This window comes from Ambystoma mexicanum, chromosome 4q (genome assembly GCF_040938575.1).
Source record: "Ambystoma mexicanum isolate Mex_15411 chromosome 4q, UKY_AmexF1_1, whole genome shotgun sequence".
Lineage (NCBI taxonomy): Eukaryota > Metazoa > Chordata > Amphibia > Caudata > Ambystomatidae > Ambystoma > Ambystoma mexicanum.
The window spans coordinates 794,327,154-794,348,282 of NC_090928.1; the positions used below are offsets into that span (position 1 = coordinate 794,327,154).

Sequence of the window (21,129 nt, forward strand, 5' to 3'; positions counted from 1 at the left end):
ATCAATGTTTTGGATTAACTTAATTAACCAGGTGCTCCACGAACCCGTACCGTACATAATCCGAATCTGTGATTATGGCTAGTTCGTGGAGTTGATGTTGGACGGCAGTGAGGATGGCCTGATGCACAGCCATCAACTCTGCCACCTGACTACTTCGGGGACCAATTTTGTATCCAGCAGAGGGTTCTGGGTACTCATTCACCCATGCGTTCCCTACGCCGGCCACCAGTTCTTTCTCTCCGTCGTTGTCAACATGGTAAGAGCATCCATCCACATAGACAGTGGGCATTCCCTCACACTTGTCTTCTTCAAAGACTTTGTGTGGGGAATTAAGGTATGCCTCCATGTTGTCCTTGATTTTTAGACTTTTGTCCTCGAGACAGTTTTCTCTGGCACAATCATGCAAGTCAGCCAGACCTTGCGCGAGGGGACTCTTCTTGTTTTGGCCATATCTGACCTCTACAGGAAAGCCTTGTATTGACAGAATCCAGGAAGTAATTCGGGAATTACTCACATTTCCGGCCCGGATTCTGTCACTTTGGAGGTATTGCAGAGGCTGGTGTGGAGTCTCCACTATGATGTGTTCCCCCTGGATGAACGGGCGGTAATTCTTCAATGCCCACAGGAGTGCCTTTTCACAATCGTTGAATTTTTCCTCCACAGAGGATAAAGTTTTGCTCGCATAGGAGATTACTTTATTGACCTTGTCATGCTTTTGGTATAATACTGCCGTCAAGCACGTATTAGAGAACCCTGTCTCCAGGAAGAACTCCTTGTTTCTGACAGGGTAAGCTAGGCAAGGCGCTTGTGAGAGGCTTCTCTTGAGTTGTTTTACTGCCTTGGATTGTTCTGGACCCCATTCCCACTTGACCCCCCTCTTCAAGAGATGAATCAGGGGTCTGGTGATCTCTGCGTAGCCCTCAATGAACTTTCTGCTGTAATTAGTCAGTCCAAGGAGGCTCCTTAGTTCCCACAGAGTTGTGGGATCGTTCAGTTTCTGGAGTGCTTCCACTTTCTTTTCCTGGGGACAGAGACCCTGAGGAGTAATCTCATGCCCCAGGAAATTAACACGGGTTCTACACCACTGTGCTTTCTGAAAGGAAAGTTTTGCTCCGGCAGCCCTCAACTGCGTCAGAACATAACGGATCTCCGCTATGTGTTCTTCCACAGATGAACTTTTGATGAGGACATCATCTACATAAGCCAGGTTACCCCTCACACCCAGGTCGGGCATGGCCTTATGTAGGAAAATGTTGAATTCATTGCCGGAGTTGAGGTATCCGAAGGGAGTCCGGGTCCTTGTGTACTGCTGGCCCCAAAGGTAAAAGCCAGTTTGTATTGGTCCTCCCTACTGACAGGCACAGTCCAGTATCCATTGGTCAGGTCTATTGCTGTGAATACCTATGACCCTGAATCTGGGCCAGCCCTTGGTCAATGTAGGGCAGAGGCCATCGGGAAGTATGGACCCGTTTGTTGAGCTCCCTAAGGTCGGCGCAGTCTCCACTGGCCGTTTGGCTTCAATATTCCCAGCACCGGATTATTGAAGGTGCTGTGTACTGGACGGATTATTCCCCGGGACTCAAGGTTCTTAATTATTTCAGTAAGGGACTCCATGGATGCGAGAGGCAAACGATATTGCTTCACAAACACTGGAGTCATTCCAGGGTCCGTGGGAATTGTTGTTGTGTGGATGTTGGTGCGACCACAGTCATATTAGTCTACCGCAAAGAGATCTTGGAAATCCAAGAAAACTTGTTTCAACTTTTGCTTCTGTTCCAGAGTCACACAGGCATCAGCTAGGTTGACTCTCTCTTCCACCATCTGCCTGAAGCCTGGAAAGACTTCTGGTTTGGCTATCTCAGCGGCCTCCTCCAGCTGGGTGGAGAAGTCCCTGGTCAGAGTGCTGATTTGGACTGGAGGCTTCAGGTGGGAAAGGCAGCCCTCATGGACCTGGAAAATCACCCCATCCCTACTGAAGTCACAAGTCACATCTTCCTTACCATAAGAGCAAGAAGTGTACACCAGGAAGTTCCCCCCCCATGCCGGGTGAAAATCCTGTCTGGTGTTGTGTCGTCATCACTGTCACTGTCAAAACAGTCCTTGGGGATTGGTCCTAACAGTTAATTTCCTAGATCAATGGAAAAATGTCGGTCATCAACCGCCATTCCAATGATGGTGCCTGCGGCTAGAGTAATACTCTTTAAGTCGCTGTTATCCACCTCTATTGGAATGGCGTCATGTTCTATGTTGACTAATGGTGTTGGGTTTACCCCTAACCCTTGCTGTTGGAGAGAAGCATTTAGATGTATATAAGCATCAGGGTTTTTCAATTTTTGTCCTCTTTTAACTTTTACTTCCAGGGAGAATTGTCGGGACCTTTCTGGGATGGTGACTTCCTCTTTGAGCTGAATTTCAACTGCATAAGGTAGCAATTGAGCTGACCTAAATGCTTTTTCTGGATCATCAAAGCCCATGGGATTATCCGCTAATCGGGACCAAGCTTTGAAGTTTATTAGGTCCAAACTAATGGCAAAGCGATTGAGAATGTCACTGCCTAAGTAAAAGGCGGCAGTGACGTCTCGCATGACCCATCAATTATGGACTATGCTCTTGTTGCCAATGGAGATTTTGAGCATACACCTGCTTGGCAGGAGATGTTTGGAATTAGGTGCTTCCAGGTCCATTTCCCATTTGTCTATCAGTTGGAATGTGGGAATGGCTGGATCTTTTGGGAGTTGGCGGAACATGGCTTAGCTGAGGAAGCTCTTACCGTTGTTCACACACACTCGAGCGAGAACAGAGTCCTTCCCATCATTTAACTGAACAGGGATGAACAACTGCTCTCCAATTTGCTGAATATCAGCCAGGCTCTGAGCTGATTTCACCTCTTTCTGGAATATATGAGTGGGAGTGTCTGTGGATTGGTAAAGAATTTCAGAGTGTTTCCTTCCAGTGTGGAATACCACCTTAAACTGGAAGGAAGGTTGATTTTCAGAAATAGAGAGGACCCCCCATAACCAGTCCGTTGTCCTACTGCTATCACTGTCACATCTGGAATCTGGCTATTCTAGAAGTGAAATTCTACTTGGTCAGATTTTTGTTCAACCTTGTGGCAGGTGCCATTTAAACTAACATGGTTGACACTCTGTTTTAATTTTATTGGTCGACTAGTCTGGGTCCAGAGGACCTTGTTTACGCAATCTATTAGGGGTGACAACCTTCTCAGGAGGTCATTCCCTAGTAAACAAGGGGTGCCATCTGGAGTCACTACTATGACCGGGTGTTTCACCTTGCGTCGCCCAATTTTGATGTCCAAATCTGCAGTCCCCTTGACAGGAATTTCCTTCCCGTCAAAGTTCTGCAGTTGTCCAGGAAGAGAGGTGAGAGGAATACGGTAATTCTCCCCCCTTCCTGCATTTAGTTCCTCAAAGGCCCTTTTGGACAGAAGGGTAGCTTGGGATCCAATGTCCACCATTGCCAAAATTGTACCCTGCCCCTGTACTTGTACCGGGGCATAGTATCTTCCCTCCTTCTCCTCAAGGGGGCACAGATAATGCACATTTTTGGACAACTGGTGGGCTAACTTTCTGGTTTTGGACATTGCTAGCGAAGAGATTTGGGCAGAATTCTGTGGAGAGCCTTGGGAATCTGAAAGAAAAAGTTGGCAACTGGAGATCAGAGCCATTGTGGGTTCCCCTGGTTCCGGTTCTGGGCCGCCCCCACTTTTTGGAGGCAGTCACCAGGATGGGTTTGAACCAGGGGATTTTGGTATTGTGGGTTCTGGGATGAGATGATGGGCGACGGTAGCTCAGTCTCCACATCTCCCCAGTCTGAATTGGCATCCCTTGGGACCCATTTTTCCTTGGGAGGAGTTCCCCCATCTCTGAAGGAGAAGATCCTTTTCCCAGGATCTCCTGAGGATCCCTCTCCCTCAAATTGGAAGACCTGTACCTCCTCCACAAAGTGGGTCTGTTTGGGTCCTTTGTTTCTCCTACCCCCCCTCTGCTCCTTGGGAGGCAGGCTTTCAGGGGCAGGAGATTTTTGTTTTCGGTTCCTGGTTTTCCAGGGGCTGTTTACAAGTTGGGAAGGAAGCTTCCTCCAAGGCTTTACACCCCCCTTCCCCTTGTGTCTCCTCCCTGGGAACCGGTGGGTTATCGGGGTGCTGCCCCCGTCATTGTTCTGGAGCACCAGGTCCAGAGTTTGGGGCATTCTGCAGTGGCATGCTCATCTGAGGGTTCTGTTGAGCCCTCAGTATGTGACCCAGATCCGGTGCCATATTTTGGACCTGGCGCTCAAGTTGTGAAACCCGCTCCGGCTGATACAGGGCTCTATTTTCTCCCCTGGGCTGATCCCGGGAAGGGTAGCTATCCCTTCTCTGGTAATACCCCGGATTGGGAAGATTCGGGTACCCCTCCACCCTTGGCCTCCCCTCTCACGGATTAGGTTGTCTGGGCTCAGGGAATTGGGGAAAGAAGGATGGATGATTTTGGGGCTGGAAATTGGGTGGATACCTGGGGAAAAAGTTCTGCCCAGGATTTGGAGAATTTCTGTGCTCCTGTGGGAAGTTGGGAGGGAAGTTCCCTGGGTTAGGTGCTTGGCTGGATCCCCCCCTTGGGCTGGAGGAGTCCACACATAACCCAGGATTGGTCGGTTTCCCTTGTAGCGGGGACTTACATAGTCAGGGGAGCGAGGGACCCCATTTGTGGGACTACCTCCTCGACTCCCTGTCTGTGACTGGCCCGAGGGCCTTCTGGGCTGTGAATTATTTGGTGCAGGCAGGTTTTTAGGCCCCCCCATCTCCAAATCTAAAACGGGGGCAACCTTTACCTCTGCCACCTTGGCAGCAGCAGGGGTGCTGTTGGTTTTGGGGTTTTTCGGCGCATTATTCTTATTTTCGATGGGCTTCTGCACCTCATAGATCCGGGTAGCCTATTCAATGACCCAGTCTAAAGATCTTTTCTCATGAAAATCTCTCACTAGCTGGGTCATTATGTATTTGGGTAAGGCATGGAAAAACGTATTGATAAATTCTCTGCTATCCATGCGCACCCTTCTGGTGGTCTGCGCAAAAGCATGCTTTAATTCTTGCACAAACTCTTGTGGGGCATGATCCTCCCCACATTGCAAATTGTAGGCTGCCTTGCGAGCCTCTTGAGGATTTCTGTGCACAGAAAAATGTTTCAAGATGGCCGCCCTGTATGTGGACCACCTTGAATGGTTTTGATCCTCCAGCCCTGCAAAGAAACTGGAGTATTCTGGTGAGAAGGTCCATTTGACGTACTGGATGCAGCTACTGCTGTCCTTCAAATGGAAAGTCTCCATCATTTGCTCATAGAGCTCCAAGTGTTCCCAAACAGAATACTTGGCGTTCTTATGATAAGGCGTGATGACACTCCTTATTGCCTTTATTTGTTTCAATGGGTCCTTAAGCAAGGCCCTTTTTGCCTTATTGGCCTTTTTGGTTCGGGTAACCCTGGTCCATTCATCCTCTGACTCAGAAGCACTGTTCCCAGAGGTGCCCGTCTGATCTTCCAGGTTTTCCCGGATTCTGCGAGCCTGGGAATGGCTGGCAGAATGTGGGGACCTGGTCTCCTGTGTCCTGTAATGCTCAGAGGAGTCTTCAGATCCCTCTTTGCTGCCAGGATTTGATGGGTATCCCCCCCACTGACCTAACTGGGCAGAGGTTTTCAGGATGCCCTTAATGGGCCTACTCTCCTGGGGTTCCACACTAAATTGCACTGTGCTCTGGTGCCCATACCCGGATGCCCGCCCATCCATTCCTGGGTGGTACTGGCCTATGAGCCCCATACTTCTAGCTGAATAGTAATCTGCCATCCCCGTGGCCCTGGGCTCATGTGCGCGAGGGGACATGGGGGTGGCAGAGTCCAGGGACTGGGAGAGATGAAGGCCTCTGGTACTAGGGCTCCTGAGGTTATGCTCAGGAGTTTCTCTTTCCCAGCGAACCTCATCTCTATCCGCCCCTGCTTCCTTTTGCAATGCAAGAGCCTGCGCTTTCAGTTCCTCAGTTAAGGCCTTACTAGACTCTGTCAGTCTCTCCTGCATGGCTACCTGTTGCTGGAGCCTATCATTGTGCTGACAGAGAGCCTCATTTTCTCTTTGTGCCTCCTGATTGGTCCTGGAGTACTGGGCCAGTCTCTGCTGCAGGAGGGTTACCTCCTCAGTCCCATCCCTACTGGCCTGCTCCTTTCTTGCCAGAGCCTCCTCCACCCTCCTGGTGTGATCTAGCAAGCCCTGATGCTCGTTTTGGAGGTCACCCAGTCCCTGGAGGGCCACGTGATTTTCTTCAATTTTTCTTTTTAAATGGCAGACTTCCTGGCCTAAGGTATCCCTTTCCTGACCAAGAGCCTGCATTTGTGACGCCAGGTCGTCCCTCTGCCTTTGAAAGGCACCAGCTTTCTGGCGTTCTTCATCAAACTCTGCCTAGGTATCTAGGTCTTTCAAAATCAATTTATTGCTTTCCTCTTTCTCTCTGTCTAGTTGGATTTGCAGGGTGGCTACCTGCTCTGTCCATGCCCATTTGAAATTGATCTGTTGCTCCAGCTTTTTCTGGCTCTGCAGTAAGGAGTCCAAACTGTCTTGGTGCTCCTTCTGCAAAGCCAGAATTCTGGTATCCTGGTCTGTCTTTTCCTGTTGCAGTATATCCATGTCCTCTTTTATTTTAATGATATACTGCCTACTATAATTTTCTGACTCCTGGCTCCTCTGCAGCCTCTGCTCAGAAGAGACCAGGTCAGATTGGGCCTTTTCTAACGCCATCTGTTGCCTATTTGCCAGATCTTGGCCTTCAGCACATTTGTCCTGCATGGCTCCCATATATAGATACAAATATGCCGCTATCCTGGCAATCTTATTATGTTCATCTTTGGCTTTAGGGGCCATATATAGTTCACTCAGGGCCACATGTAGGGGACCCTGATCTCCCCATATATCTGACCCTGTTTCAGTGATCTGTTGCACGATTGCCTGCAACCAGACCGTTTGGTCCTGATGAGTCCACTCACCTCTCACAAATAGCTTATGTAAGAAGTGCTCTCTGGCTATTTTCATATCTACCAATGTCGTCATTCTGGAATTTGAGTTCCTTCCTGACTTACAGAAGTTTGTATTTTATTTTGCAAAACAGACCGTTTCCTTTGAGGGATGCTTTCACAGTGTAAAACAGCGTGGTGATCTAACCGGATATGTGTATCTGGTCAGTTGGCACACTGTATTAATCTGCACAAGGTAAATCTAACCCAGAATATCCTAACCCAGGCTCCGAGCCCCCACTTTTGTAAGCGATATTCAATCAACACTACAGCTAAGTCAATGCCTAGTCTGGGATGCTGAGGAAAACCCTTATTGATGTATTTTTATATCCAGTTCAGTACTCTGGATGACAACCCAATATATATATTTATAAACAATATATATATATATATCACACTTCTATAAATAATTTGATAATGGATATTACACTTGTGAATATGAGCAGTAGTCAGCAAGAGGTAACTTATGAATAGGAACAGAGAAATAAGGTGGGAAAGAATGCTTTATATGGTTCAAGGAAACGCAAGGTGGAATAAAATGCAGTACAGAAATAACTTGTTATGATTTTAGCAAAAGGTAATATGATCACTTTTTCTTTTGACAGTTCCCTCCCCTCCTATGCAATACAAGAAATGGAAGGAGAGCACACAGTCTTCAAGAATCTCAACAAATCACACTTTATAATGCAATACACAGTTCCAGTTCTCCCAGCAAGCTTAGGGAAAACAGGGATGAGTTTTGCTAAAATTGCTTTTAATTCCCTCTAGAGGTTCAGGGTAGGTGATGGCTACTTTTATATTAGTTCAGGCTCACTTTAACAATACTCTATGAATGATTAGCAGATTGCAAACGAATTTTAGCAAAGAGAAGCAAAAAGCTGCTGATTTCTACAGATGAAGAAATCGTGCCAAATCGCGGTAAATTTCGCGAGTGCGTGTCTCGCGATTACAGAATCTAGGGAGTAGGAAGTCGGTTCTAGGTTCGTTGGAAAGCCTAGATTCTAAATCCTGTTCCTAGCACAAACGGTTCCGGAGATACGGACGATTTAATAAAGGTAGATTTTCGGATTTAAGTAAAACTCAAAATGACAGGTGACAGCTGCAGAATTGACAGGTGACAGTTGTGCAGCTTTAAAAATGACAGATGACATGATTTCTAGGAGGCTGTTCTAATTAGGTTAAAATAGTTTGGATTAGATTATTTTAACTAAGAGATTGGGTTCTGCACAGTTCTGGCGGATACGCACTCCTAATTTTGAAATGAATGGGCCTCGTCACGGATCTGGTCGACTGGACTGGGCGGTTCTGCTCACAGCGTTCTGGGTCTCTCTGGATCTCTGGTCTGGTCTCTGGCAATTGTTCTTGGCAAAGAATTCAGACAGCTCGCCCGGCTGTGGAATAGTTTGCAAATGATTTTAAGGATGCTGAGGCCTGCTGAGAAGAGTTCTCTGTTTGTGGGTTTAGGCCCTTGCTTTAAGTTCTGAAGTAAAGTTCTGGTCTTTGGAGATTGATGGATGTGAAGTCTGGAGTCTCCCGGCAGAGCGTCCCGCAGAAAATGGAATTGAATGTGTCTACCTGTCCCAGCAGTCTCTTTTTATGTGTTTTGAAAATGGGTGTGTGCCTGGGCCTAGCTAAGCCTGCCCCTCTCACTTATCATTGGCCAAGCTTTCCTCTCTCCCTTGATTGGGGGGAAGAAATGGAGTGTCAGAGTGATGCTGTAGGTTTTATGGTCAGAGGAACCTCCCCTTGTCAAATTGCACACAAATCTATTTCTGATCCAAATCCATATTTATCTATGTACCATTTTTCTCATATTATAGGTCCAGTTTACATATTTTCTGTAGCACCAAACCATCCGATCCCTGTCTTTGTACGATGTCGTGTCCACTGATGACAGAATTCTCCCCTTTCCATCCAGATTACGACCTCTAAACCTTTCCAGATTTTACACAAATGTGCACCAGGGAGATGGGTTTCAGATGATAAAGTGTCAGATATTTTAACATGGATACATTTGGAGTGAGACCCTATTTTCCGCTAGCAACCCTCCAGAATACACCACAGGGTCCTAACGCCTCTTAAATCGTGCACAGAAAAATCACAAGAACAATGATATTAATTATATAATTTTGACCAGTCCGCACTATGCGTTATCTATCTTTTTAAAATTATGCTCTGGTCAAAAAGGGGTGTGGCTTCCCACATCACAGGGTGGAATAACTGGTTTATCTACTTCCCTCAAGCTCAGCTGCTAGCAGAGGCAATGCCCCTCCCAGTTTCCCCCAAGAGGAAGCCACTTTACGGCCCCCCCAATATGACATTTGCCTGAGCCAAAGAAGGCCCATTGTTCAGTTTCCTGCAGTCCCCAGCTGCCACTCCCCTTTCAATCAACAGGGCCATGTGACCTCCTTTTTGTGGGGCAGCAGAATGCAGCCAGGCCTGGGAACACAGCTGTTGATCCAGTTTCAACTCCTGTCAGGGGTAGTTGTCAGGCAGAATCCAGTTTCATTAAGCCAGGTTTCAGCTAAATGTCACTTATTGTTCCCAGTTTTCTACATTCCAATCAAACTGACAATTTTTACACATGCAGCTAGAATGCTGATTCGAAGTTCAAAACTATGACATTTCAACAGTTACAAACTATGTGACACTCAAAAGTAGGTCCCTCATTTAATTTAAACATTTCGAATTTAGTGGTTTTCAGTTCAGTTTAACTTAAACTGCTGACCTCCACAGCTCAGCCAGTTTTGTTATGAACATTGTTTTGGGCTCTTTTTCTTTCCAGATTTTGTATGCACACAAAACTTCATTCTGCCAAATGTCTGCTGGTGTTCAGTGAGATTCTTGAATATCCTGCAATGTTTGAAAGCTTGCATTTTGAGCTTGCATTCAGAGAAACCAAGGTGATTTCAAAGGGCTTTTTAAGCTAACAGGCACTGCTGTTTTTCCTTTGGCACACATTCCACTCATGGCACCCGTGGCCCATCACGCTCGCACTGGTGAGTGGAAGGTTAGGCGACCATTTTGGTGTGCGCACAAACTGCGCGGTTCCCCTGGATTCTGGCGCACATGTGGGCTTTTTGGCCAACTTGGATTTTCTAAGCCCACTGCACCAAATGTTGCAGCTTAATGACTCAAACGTGGGTCAATACCTTGACAACATGAGGATCAGGTAGCGACAGAGAGAAGTAGTAGCATCAAGTGGTGAGAGTGACCTGGAGAAGACAGTAGAAGAAACTGAAAAAGGCAGTAGTGACGGAGGAGGTGGAAGTCAAAGTGAGGTGGCGGCCTGGAGGAGATGGGGCCAAATCAGAAGGTGGTTTGGAGGTGGTAAATTCGAGTGGTGAAGGCAGGGCAGACTAGGTAGTTATTATGGGAGAAAAGGGAGGGATAACGGGAGGTGAAGGAGGTAGAACCATCGAGCCAGAGCTGCCAGAGTGCCAGGGGACCACTTCGGTGGTGATAGTGCACGGTACAAATGTCCTTTAACATTAACATTAAGGTGGAACTGAGGAGTCAGTGGTACAACAGCAGTGAAGATGGAACTGAGAAGTGGGGGGCACAACAGCTCTTTGTACAAACAGAACAAGAGGGATTCGGTGGGCTAGGTCGGTTATAGACAGAACCAGACCGTGGACTGAGAAATGTGAGTGGGCCAGGGAGGTTGTCTTGAGATCAGAGAGGTGTGGAAAAAAGAAGCAGAAGGGAGCCTGGGTGAGGCAGCCCACCAGAGACACTTCTGCGGCTCTCACTATTTGCTGCTTCGTCTGACCCATCTGCTGGCAAGACTATGTGCCCGAGTGAATCTTGGACTATGGGTCCACAGGAAGCCTGCAACTGGATTATCAACAACAGAGGAGTTCAGGAAACCCTAAAGCCTGCAAGTCACAGAGAAAGAGTGACACAAGCCCTTTATAACTGGGAGGGCTAGAACTGACATTCAAGGTGCCAGGAAGGCCAAAATGCATTAGCCAACGGTTCTGCCACTTAAACAATGGTGAAAGTCATAAAAAAAAAGAAATGAAGCATCAAGAACCTACCTTTTCATTAATGTGCTAAACTGCAGTAGTGAACATAACAAAGTTGTTAACAACACTGGTGGGGTGCCATCAGTTTTTGTGTAGGTATTGTTGAAAGAGCCACGTTTTTAGTGTTTTGAGGAACTGGAGTATTGTGGGGGCATTTGAGTTTTTGCCGGGATTGAGTTCTGTATGGACTGGACATGGCAGGAGAGGGACTGCTTGCAAGTCATATGTTCATGGGCTAGCCTCGTATAAGGAAGACTTGCAAGCAGTCCTCCTGCCACTCCTCGGCCATCTGGAACAGCAGAGGAGATTAAAGAAGAAGAATTTGTCCTGGAGCAGAGTGTGCCTTCTTGCCCATTCCCCTTCAGAGACCAGTGATGCAACTCTGCAAACCAACCCTTTAGCTAGCCGTTCAAACTGCTATAACCGACACAGAAGTGAAGGACTACCAGACCCACCAGCCTGGAAGGACCTAGAAAAGACCCACAGTTTGTTAAGGCACCTTAGCAACAGTTTGACATCAAGTTCACGAACATGGCAGTGATATACAGCGTGTGTACCCAGAAAATTAATTGGAGATGGTGGCATCCGAAAGATAGCTTACGAATTGTCAGCTGACAAATATGGCTTGTCTGTCCAACCATATCAACACCAGAGCCCATTGGGCATGAGCTGTTTTGTCCCAGAAGTTGGCTCCTTCTTGTAACGAATCCCAAAATAAAGATATTAGACTAAAAGTGTATGGTCTTGATGTTCTTCTTGTTCCCAGTCAACCCAGCAACACAAAGTATAGGAAAAAGGAAGGATAATTACAAAGCAAGCCCTCATTAATCTGACCCAATTGATATATGCTGCTCCCAAATCCAAACAAATACCAAAGAAAGGAAAACATCTGGTATTTTGTAGTCCTCGATGTTTGACACTCCTGCCAGTCAATACAATAGGACAACAAATCTTATGAATGAGCCGCCCAACCATTTTGAAAAGGAGGGGAATTTATGCAAAGCATTCACGCAGCTATATATATTAGTCAGTCAATACCCTTATCTCCTCTTTACACTCTATACATTCTATGTTATTACTTTCAGCTCATGGTAGGAGTCTTTGAAGCGCCACCTTCGAGCCAGAACTAAAACAAGTGTATATAATACAATTTACAACAGACTAAAAAGTGTATATTCCTTGTTTCAGGTGCTTGGATGAAGATTTATTTTAACTATGCAGAGGACATCCAAGAGAAATAAGCAGCTACGCATCACTTGTAAAGAGCTTCCACCTGATAAGAAAAAAAAGGAACATATTCAGGATTTTGTCGCTATTATACCACCAGAAATCAGTTACAAGATTTTCAGTGAACTTGACATTAGGAGTTTGTGTATGGCCGCAGTGACATGCAGGAGTTGGAATGAAATTATTGATAATAGTGACCATTTGTGGAAAAACCATTGCTTAACTGTAAGAGCCGTGTGCCAGAGGGAGATCGATTGTGATCGAGGAAGTGGATACTCCTGGAAGGTAAATGTAATGTATTCAGTTCCCTAGTTTCTGAACATAAATATGCTTTTGTTAACTATATGTTTTCATCATCTTAGTTCAGTTTTGAAAGGACTCAGCACATTTGTGTTTATTACAGTTATAAAGTCAACGTGACTTTCTGCCATTCATTCCCAGCTACAGATAATATGGTTTATCTGGCTCCTCAAACCATATGAAAAGAGCCTAAAAGAGGAGAGTTAAAATGGTAATATCCACATTTTCCCAATTTAGTCTGCAATCTGACTGCAGAATAGCACTTAATTCCTCCACCACATTGTCCTTTCAATTCCAAATGTATACCTGCTCTTCCCCATCTTGCAAATCTTTTGTTCCCAACCTGTTGGTACCGCATCACACCTTTCTCTGCGATTTTATATGTACAGTAAAGCTTCTAGACTGGATTCAGAGTCCTCTTGTTTGCACATCTTGCTTTTCTGCCAGTACCACCCATCTATCACCATGATTTTGGTACCACATCCCTCATCCATCCTTTTAAGCCTTCAACGTCCGACTCATAACACGTTCTTTTACCCACTGCATTCTTTCACTTTGCAAATTCTATTTCTGCTCAGTTTTGTGCCTCTCTACAATTCTCTTCACCAATTTAGGTAAATTCATCACCTATCTGTTCTGTGGTGGTTACCCAGAGTCTAATCCTTCCTATCAACAAATGTTGCTTTTGCTTACACTCACAATCTCTGAATTACTTTAAAAGTTCAAGTTATTGATGTTATTGTAATCTATGCATTTATTATAAGAGTTGCACATCTTTCTAACCAAAACCTACTTTTCGAATGGATTGTGTCCTCCCACATATTCCTCATCTTTGACATGTAATGTCCAGCTTCAGCTGCTTCAGAATTTTTATTTCGGCAAAGGGCTCTGTGCGTAGATGGCGTGAAGCCGATGTCCCTCGAAGGCCTCCGTCGAGGGTGATGTAATCGAAGGGTATATATAACTCGCACAGCATCCGTTGGCCTCGGTTCCATTTTTTCGTGTTAGCACTTGCTTCGAGTGAAAATCTGCGCAACTCTTCTGTGACGTACGTTACAAGAAATCTTTCAAAATCAACAAAAATATGCCTTAGTATTCGACTACGTTGATGCCGAAGTCCGGGTTTAAGAAATGCAGAGATTGTGGCTCAAAATTGGCTTTTACTGACCCGCTTCTCATTTGCCTGTGGTGCCTCGGGGAGAGCCACGATACTACTGAGTGTTCCAAATGTCAGTCGATGACCGGAAAGGCCTTGAGGAAATGGAAGGGGAAACTCAAGGTAGGAAAAATACCTCAAAAGTCACCTTCCCGTAATGCTAGGCCTTCGACCGATGAGTTGAGGGAAGACTCTCCTCGAGGGAAGAAGGCCAAGCGTTCTAGATCGAGGAGTGGTTCCCACCATTCTTCCTCGTCTTCAAAAAAGTCGAAGAGGCGGCACCGACGGTCACCTTCGTCGTCTTCTTCAGACGATTCCCCTAAAAGGGTTGCATGTCCCTCAAAATATTCGACACCAGCTGAACAGGAAGCTTTCAGGGTCGAGATGTTCAAAATATTTAATAAGAAAAGCCATGCTCCGACCATGCCTTCAGATGAAGCCAGAAAGGAGAGGTCTCAGTCAAAAACTTGCGCGCCCTCGAGCCCGGGTAAAAGACCTGATCCCCGTCGGGAGCCTTCGAGTCCCTGGTCTTAGAAGACCAAGGATCATAAGAAACATGGTGATGAATCAAGGTCGAGGTTGTCGACGCCATCGACACCTTTGATGCCGGTGGGGCCATTGACACCTGCCAGGCCCTCGATGCCTGTTAAGTCCTCGACGTCGACATCGGCGCAGAAGCCTTTGACGCCGACTGTGCCACGTTTGCCTCATGCATCGACGACGACAAAGAAAACATTGACGACTTCGACAACGTTGAAGCATGTGGTTTCTAAACCAGACAATGTTTATGCTCCACTCCCAAAAAATGATTTTTTCAAGTCCCTGACTTCTATTTTTGAAGAGGAGGAACATCCCGAAGCACCTTTTGGGTTACAATACGGTACACCCAGTGTACCAGAGAGCTTCATCTCTGAGGAGAGCAGAATGCAAGATTTATATGAAAACTTGCAAGTAGGGTTGACACCACCCCAGAGCTCGAATTTCGGAAAGCCTGAACCAGGAGAACATGCTGATTCTTCCTATTGTCAGCTTATGTCTAAGGTTACTGAATATTTGGGTTGGAGTAGGCCCTCTTTACCCTTTGACCAAGACAACCTAACAGACATTCTGGACAAGGATCCTCCGACTGACCCATTTCGCCATTTCATGTGGCACTTCAAAAAAGGGTGGCTAGGAACTGGGAGACTACAGAGTCAAATCCGGCAGCCGACAAGAACATCACCAAAAATTACCACCCCTCCAGTAGTGACCCCATCTACCTGTCGAAACACCTCACTCCAGAGAGTCTGGTGGTGCAGGCAGCTATGCCTACTTTGAAACCGGCAGCGTACCCTACTATCCCTCGTGATGGGGACGATAAGCACGTAGATGGATGGGCGAGGAAGGTATTTTCCGCAGGGAACATGGCACTGAAATCTGCCAACTCCACTTGTGCCCTCGCAAAGTTTTCATATACTCTGTGGGACTGTATCTCCATGGCGGCAGAGCACATTCCCGAAAGGGACGGCTTCTTAGTTATTGTTAAGGAAGGCAAAGAAGACGTGTGTGAGTCCCTCAATCAGGGTTGGATTCTGCAGATAGCATCAGCAGATTCATGGCTACCAGCACTTGTGTTCTATTCTCTTAGCAATACCTATAACCTCCTCCAAACCAGGGTTATCTTTCAACTGCACCTCCTCGTGGATCTTATCATTGGAGCAGTGCAACATAAATTGATCCCTTATATGCTCATCCAACCCCCCACCAAATTTGCAATTTAAGGACAGGTGTCTCAGCACCGTAATATATTCTTCCACGGTCTCCCCTTCATGTTGGAATCTCATTCCGAAGTAGTATCGCTCAAGCACTGTGCTTATCTTTGACTCAAAATGTTTGTCTAGTTTGGCTAGTGCTGCATCAAAATCATTCCCTCCAGCTTACACATCTAGTTCTGCAGTGTCTGGGAGCGTCTCATAGATCCTCTGTCCTTCATAGCCTAGGAAATGCATAAGCATTGATACTTTCTGCTCAGTTGACATTTCATTGCCACATGTTGCCTTCACATAGTGCAAAAAGCCTCTCTTCCAGGGGCCCCACTTAATCCTGGGTGGGCCTGGGGTAGGCATAAACATTTGCGGGCCCGGAACCCCTGACAAAGCCATATCCGATGCAATGTACACAAGTGAACTTTACACAAATGAGAGCACCCAAATACAGTACAATACAGGGAGACAGTACAAAGGCACAGCACTGTTGCGCGGCCTGACGAAGTTGCCCCTTTCCTTCTCACCTGTTCAAGCCTCTCCTTACCAGACATTAGGGTTGCGGGTCTCGGGACTTGGATGAGTGCTCCGTCAAGGCTCGGGTGAGTACTCCTTACACCTTACTCGAATCCCATCCTCGTCGCCAATGTTGTGAAGGAGACCACGCCAGATATGCTTAATTAGTAGTTTATTAATGTCACATGACTGGGGTGGGAGGCTCCCTCCTCGCGGGGCGGAGACTCCTCACGGAAGCGTCCAGCAAACACCCCGAAATCTCCCAGCACTGACCTCGGGGAGGGGGGGAACAAGGGCGTAACTCGCTCCGGAACCCCTGACAATGTGTGTGATGTGTGATAAACACTCCACATGACATCACAACATTCCTTTTGCACAGGCAAGCCATACACAACACATCTCCCCCCTTTACATTTGCACATCACACACAGTACAGCTATATGGGCGTGATTGTGATGAGTCGTGCATGGTTAAACGGGTACGTGGGGTTTCTGGTGGTAGCGCCACTAGTTCTGTCAGGGCGTGTCTTTAATGAGGTTATGCATGGTCATCCCATGTATGTCTGTGTGTGGTGGTAGCGCCACCAAGTGTCGGGGCATGACTGAAGTTAGTCATGCGAGGTGACTGGTTTGGTTTCTGGGCGCTACCACCCGTACTCACATACCCCTACACCTACTGGGGGCGCTACCACCCAGATACCAAACCAGTCAGCTCGCATGACTTATTTCAGTCATGGCCTGACACTTGGTGGCGCTACCTCCACACACAGACATACGTGGGATAACCATGCATAACATCATTAAAGACACGCCCTGACAGAACTAGTGGCGCTACCACCAGAAACACCACATACCTGTTTAACCATACGCGACTCATCACAATCACGCCCATACTAAAACCGGGAGCGCTACCCCCTTATACCACACAACGTGGAACCACCTCCCAACCCATACATATACACAGGTACTAAAATGACCTGAAGGCGATACCCCCTGTAACCACATTGACACACACATATCCCATCACCAAAACGTTTCTTGCATATTTGGTCTAGGCTTCTTCCAAGCACACCAAACTTATAGGAGGCACTACCCCCACAATAACCAACGTGAGTAACCACACCCATCCATACCAGTATTGAAGGCGCTACCCCCAATACCTCTTCTACCCTACTTTTGATGTTGGAATTCCCTACCACACACAATACGTTACAGACCACACCGGATGCAAATAACTTTGTAACGCTAGGAACATTTGTGGAATGTCGTATTCACAACCGGTAACATGAGGCCCAAACCCAAACCAAACCTAAAAGTCCATGTGGCAGTTAAGTGACCTATCCACTGAAAATCCTCAAAAAGAGATTATTTCTAGTCACCATCCTAATATAAATTGGGTGCATCTCATATTCCACCTTAAAGTCCATGTCGCAACCCTAAGCGACCTACAAGCTGAAAATCCTCAGAGTTAATTCATAAATTTTAAACATCCCCACATCAACCAACTCACCCAGCAACTAAACATCTTGCCGATCATATATGCAAATGCTAAAAGTTCATGTCAACTCCCGTGACCATAAGCTGCAAATCCTCAAAATAGTTAAGTCTAGAAGCCACGCACCACATCCAAACCATATCCATTACCAACCACACCTAAAACACCCGTTACCAGACTGACATCATCCATGCGCATCCAGAATAAAATAGACAATAGCATGTAAAAAATGATACACTAGGATACTCCAAAACAAGCGTGCTTTTCTCCTATTTATAGAACGAGGAACTTTAACCATTTTACCCAGTTCCGAACTACAAGGATCTGTCCCACGCCGTATTGAGGAATAAGTTTTACCATATGCCGATGCAAACAAGTACTTGAGGTCGAGCCCGTTTCCAGTCCTGTTGGTTGGTGCCGTTAGCCCACAGCATCACTGTTGCTCCCCAGAAACGGAACGAAAATGTCCTTTTTAAAAAATGTTTAAAAAAACTGCCACCATACTCCAGGATACACAATGTTGAGACGATAACTGCCTCCATCGGATGCGTCGTGCCATCTGGATTGAACCCTACTCCACCTCCCACGTCACTACGCTGTCGCAAAACATCTCTACTGGCTGTTTCCTGGGCACGTTATACCACGTCATGTGGTCCTTTACTCGGATACTCCTTCCAACCATCAAAAGCAACGTGATATCCATGACAAAAGAATCCGATCAGGGGAGTTTATATACAGGTGCACTATAATCGCCTCAGCATTCTATGCGATTGCCAACTCCCCCTGCTGGACCCTGACGTCACCATTCCAGCAGCTGCAACCAAACACCCCTGAGCTCCAGCTGGCTGACAAGTGCTCCGGCACACCAACAGTCATAACTGCTGTTTTTCCAAGTACACCCCTGTATCCTGCTATCCAAAACGTGTATGCTCGTGCCATTACTGCCGCCATACGAGCAATGTGCCATTATTTGTCTGCTCGTACATTAACTGAATGACCCTCTGTCGTCTCTTGACCAGTCCATGCTTATCTTTGCCACAGCTGAGAGCAAGATAAGACAATAGCTACTGTTTTACCAACGTGTGCAACAGCTTTCCCTTCCTGGTTACCGGCATAGCCTACCTTTTCCAAAGTCTTCCCTCCTTGGGATATGGGAAACTTCCACTCTCAGCTCCTGGGCTCAACTCTAGGTCCATTACTAGGACAGCCCACCCTTCCAGTTAGGGACTCTCTCTTTCCCCTTATGCCGCCCTGGGTGATGGACCTTACTTGATGTGGGGGCAGTGTTGTCCTTCTCCGTCCTCCTGCACCCCCTGCAGCAGGTTACCAGCTTTTTCACACGTAGATTATTCTTTGAAAGACCAGCTCGTCGCCAATGTAACGAAGCAGCTCCCAGACCTCTTAAATTGACATACTAGGTTTATTTCCAGCTTCATAGACATCATTATAGCAGTCAATCATGGTACGGGGCGTGACTGTGTTTAGTCATGCAAGGTGAATGGTTTGGTATCTGGGTGGTAGCGCCCCCAGTAGATGTGGGGTAGTCATGCATGGTTAGGGGTATGTGTACAGGTGGTAGCGCCCCCGGTTTGGGCATGGGCATGTCTGTGGTATTAGGCATTGCATGGTCACAGATTACCCCGACTTTGTGGTTTACTTACCACAAATATTTATTTTTCTCTGTGCACATGCGGCTGGCTTTAGCTGTACTGTGTGCGTTTCTATGACTCCTTTCACCCTCATCAGGGTACAGAGTGTGACAGTAAGATTAGTGGTTGGACCTGGTGTGCTTGGCCAGTGCATCGGGTACTAGGTGAATGGTAGAGTGTTAGAGCACGTGTTGTGTGCTAGCCCTGATGATGCGAGTCGGTGTGAATGACTTATGTTGGTGTGAGTGCAGGTGTGTTGTGTAATGTCTTGCGTTGTTGCCGGAAGAGGGGAGATGTGTTGTGTAATGGCTTACTGTGTGTGATGTGCACATGTAAAGGGGGGAGATGTGTTGTGAATGGCTTGCCTGTGCAGAAGGAATGTTGTGATGTCATGTGGAGTGTTTATGCCTGAGTGATGGAATGCATGGGTGAATGTTCTAACCTGGTCAGTTGGTCAGCCAGAGGCCTGGGTGATGGGCTGCCAGTGTTTATTGTCCTATATGTAACTTAAATGTACCATGATTGACTGCTATAAAGATGTCTACGCTCCGAGGGCGAAGCGTTAGGAGCACGTACGCGATCACGGAAGTTCGAGGCACTTTCGCCTGCATTCCCCACCCAGGGCCCACAAGGGAAGGCGGTGGTTGAAGTGGCGATCGGAGTGCCTGTGTGTGTCACATCTAATGAGGAATAATCACCTAATTGTCTAAGGAGTGATGTTTTTGTGACAGAGGCTCTAGTGAACAACCCAAAACGCTTGCACAGGTGAGAAGGACAGGGGCAACTTTGTCAGGCCACGCAACAGTACTGTGTCCCCGTAGTGTACTGCATTTGGGTGCTCTCATTTGTGTAAAGTTCTCTCGTGTACATTGCAGCGGATATGCCTTTGTCAGGGGTTCCGGGCCCGCAAATGTTTATGCCTGCCCCAGGCCCACCCATGATCAAGTGGGGCCCCTGGAAGAGAGGCTTTTTGCACTATGTGAAGGCAACATGTGGCAATGGAATGTCAACTGAGCGGAAAGTATCAATGCTTATGCATTTCCTAGGCTATGAAGGACAGAGGATCAATGAGACGCTCCCAGACACTGCAGAACTAGATGTGGAAGGTGGAGGGAATGATTTTGACGCAGCGCTAGCCAAACTAGACAAACATTTTGAGTCAAAGATAAGCACGGTGCTTGAGCGATACCGCTTCGGAATGAGATTCCAACATGAAGGGGAGACCGTGGAAGAATACATTACGGCGCTGAGACACCTGTCCTTAAGTTGCAAATTTGGTGGGTGTTGAATGAGCATATAAGGGATCAATTTATGTTGCACTGCTCCAATGATAGGATCCGCGAGGAGGTGTGGTTGAAAGATGACCCTGGTTTGGAGGAGGTTATAGGTATTGCTAAGAGAATAGAACATACCCTACAATGTGTAGCGAAATTGACCAGTAAAGAAACAAAGCTCTCCCAAGCAACTGAGGTGCTGAGAGTGGGTGACAAAAAGAAAGATGGTGTAAGGGAAAAAAAGAAGCAGAAAAGTAAATCTTTGAAGCGGAATGATGTCATCCAGGGTAAGGGTGTGGGAAGTCAGATGGGTAGTAAAGTGACCCAGAAAGATAGTGTGCAGAGAGGTCCAACGAGGGATGACTGATTATGCTTCAGGTGTGGAAGTGCATGTCATTTATCGACTTCTCCCATATGCCCTGGGAGACGGGCCAACTGCAGTTTGTGTAAAAAGTGGGGGCACTTAAAAAATTGTTGCAAGAACTACCGCATTGGTGGGGGAAAGGGGACCATGTTTGGTGAGGAATGCGACAAAGGGCTACAATGGGGGCAGAATAGAATTGTTGGGATGTTGTACTGCTCATTTCAGATTTAAAGGAAGGACAACACGTGGTAAGATTTATGTTACGAAGAAAGGGGAGACCCTGCTCGGATGGAGGGTGCAAAGGGGATTCAGCATCAGACTGGATCCCAA

At 46.8% G+C, this 21,129-nt stretch overlaps 1 protein-coding gene across 1 annotated transcript in view; it reads left to right on the top strand.

Annotated features, from left to right (window-relative positions):
* FBXO48 (F-box protein 48) overlaps positions 1–21,129 on the top strand; it is a 134,452-nt gene that overhangs the window by 8,309 nt on the left and 105,014 nt on the right. The window contains exon 2 of the mRNA XM_069608359.1: positions 12,266–12,589. Within this exon, the coding sequence (XP_069464460.1) occupies positions 12,293–12,589 (297 nt within the window). The 5' untranslated portion in view covers positions 12,266–12,292. The remainder of the gene's footprint in view (positions 1–12,265; positions 12,590–21,129) is intronic.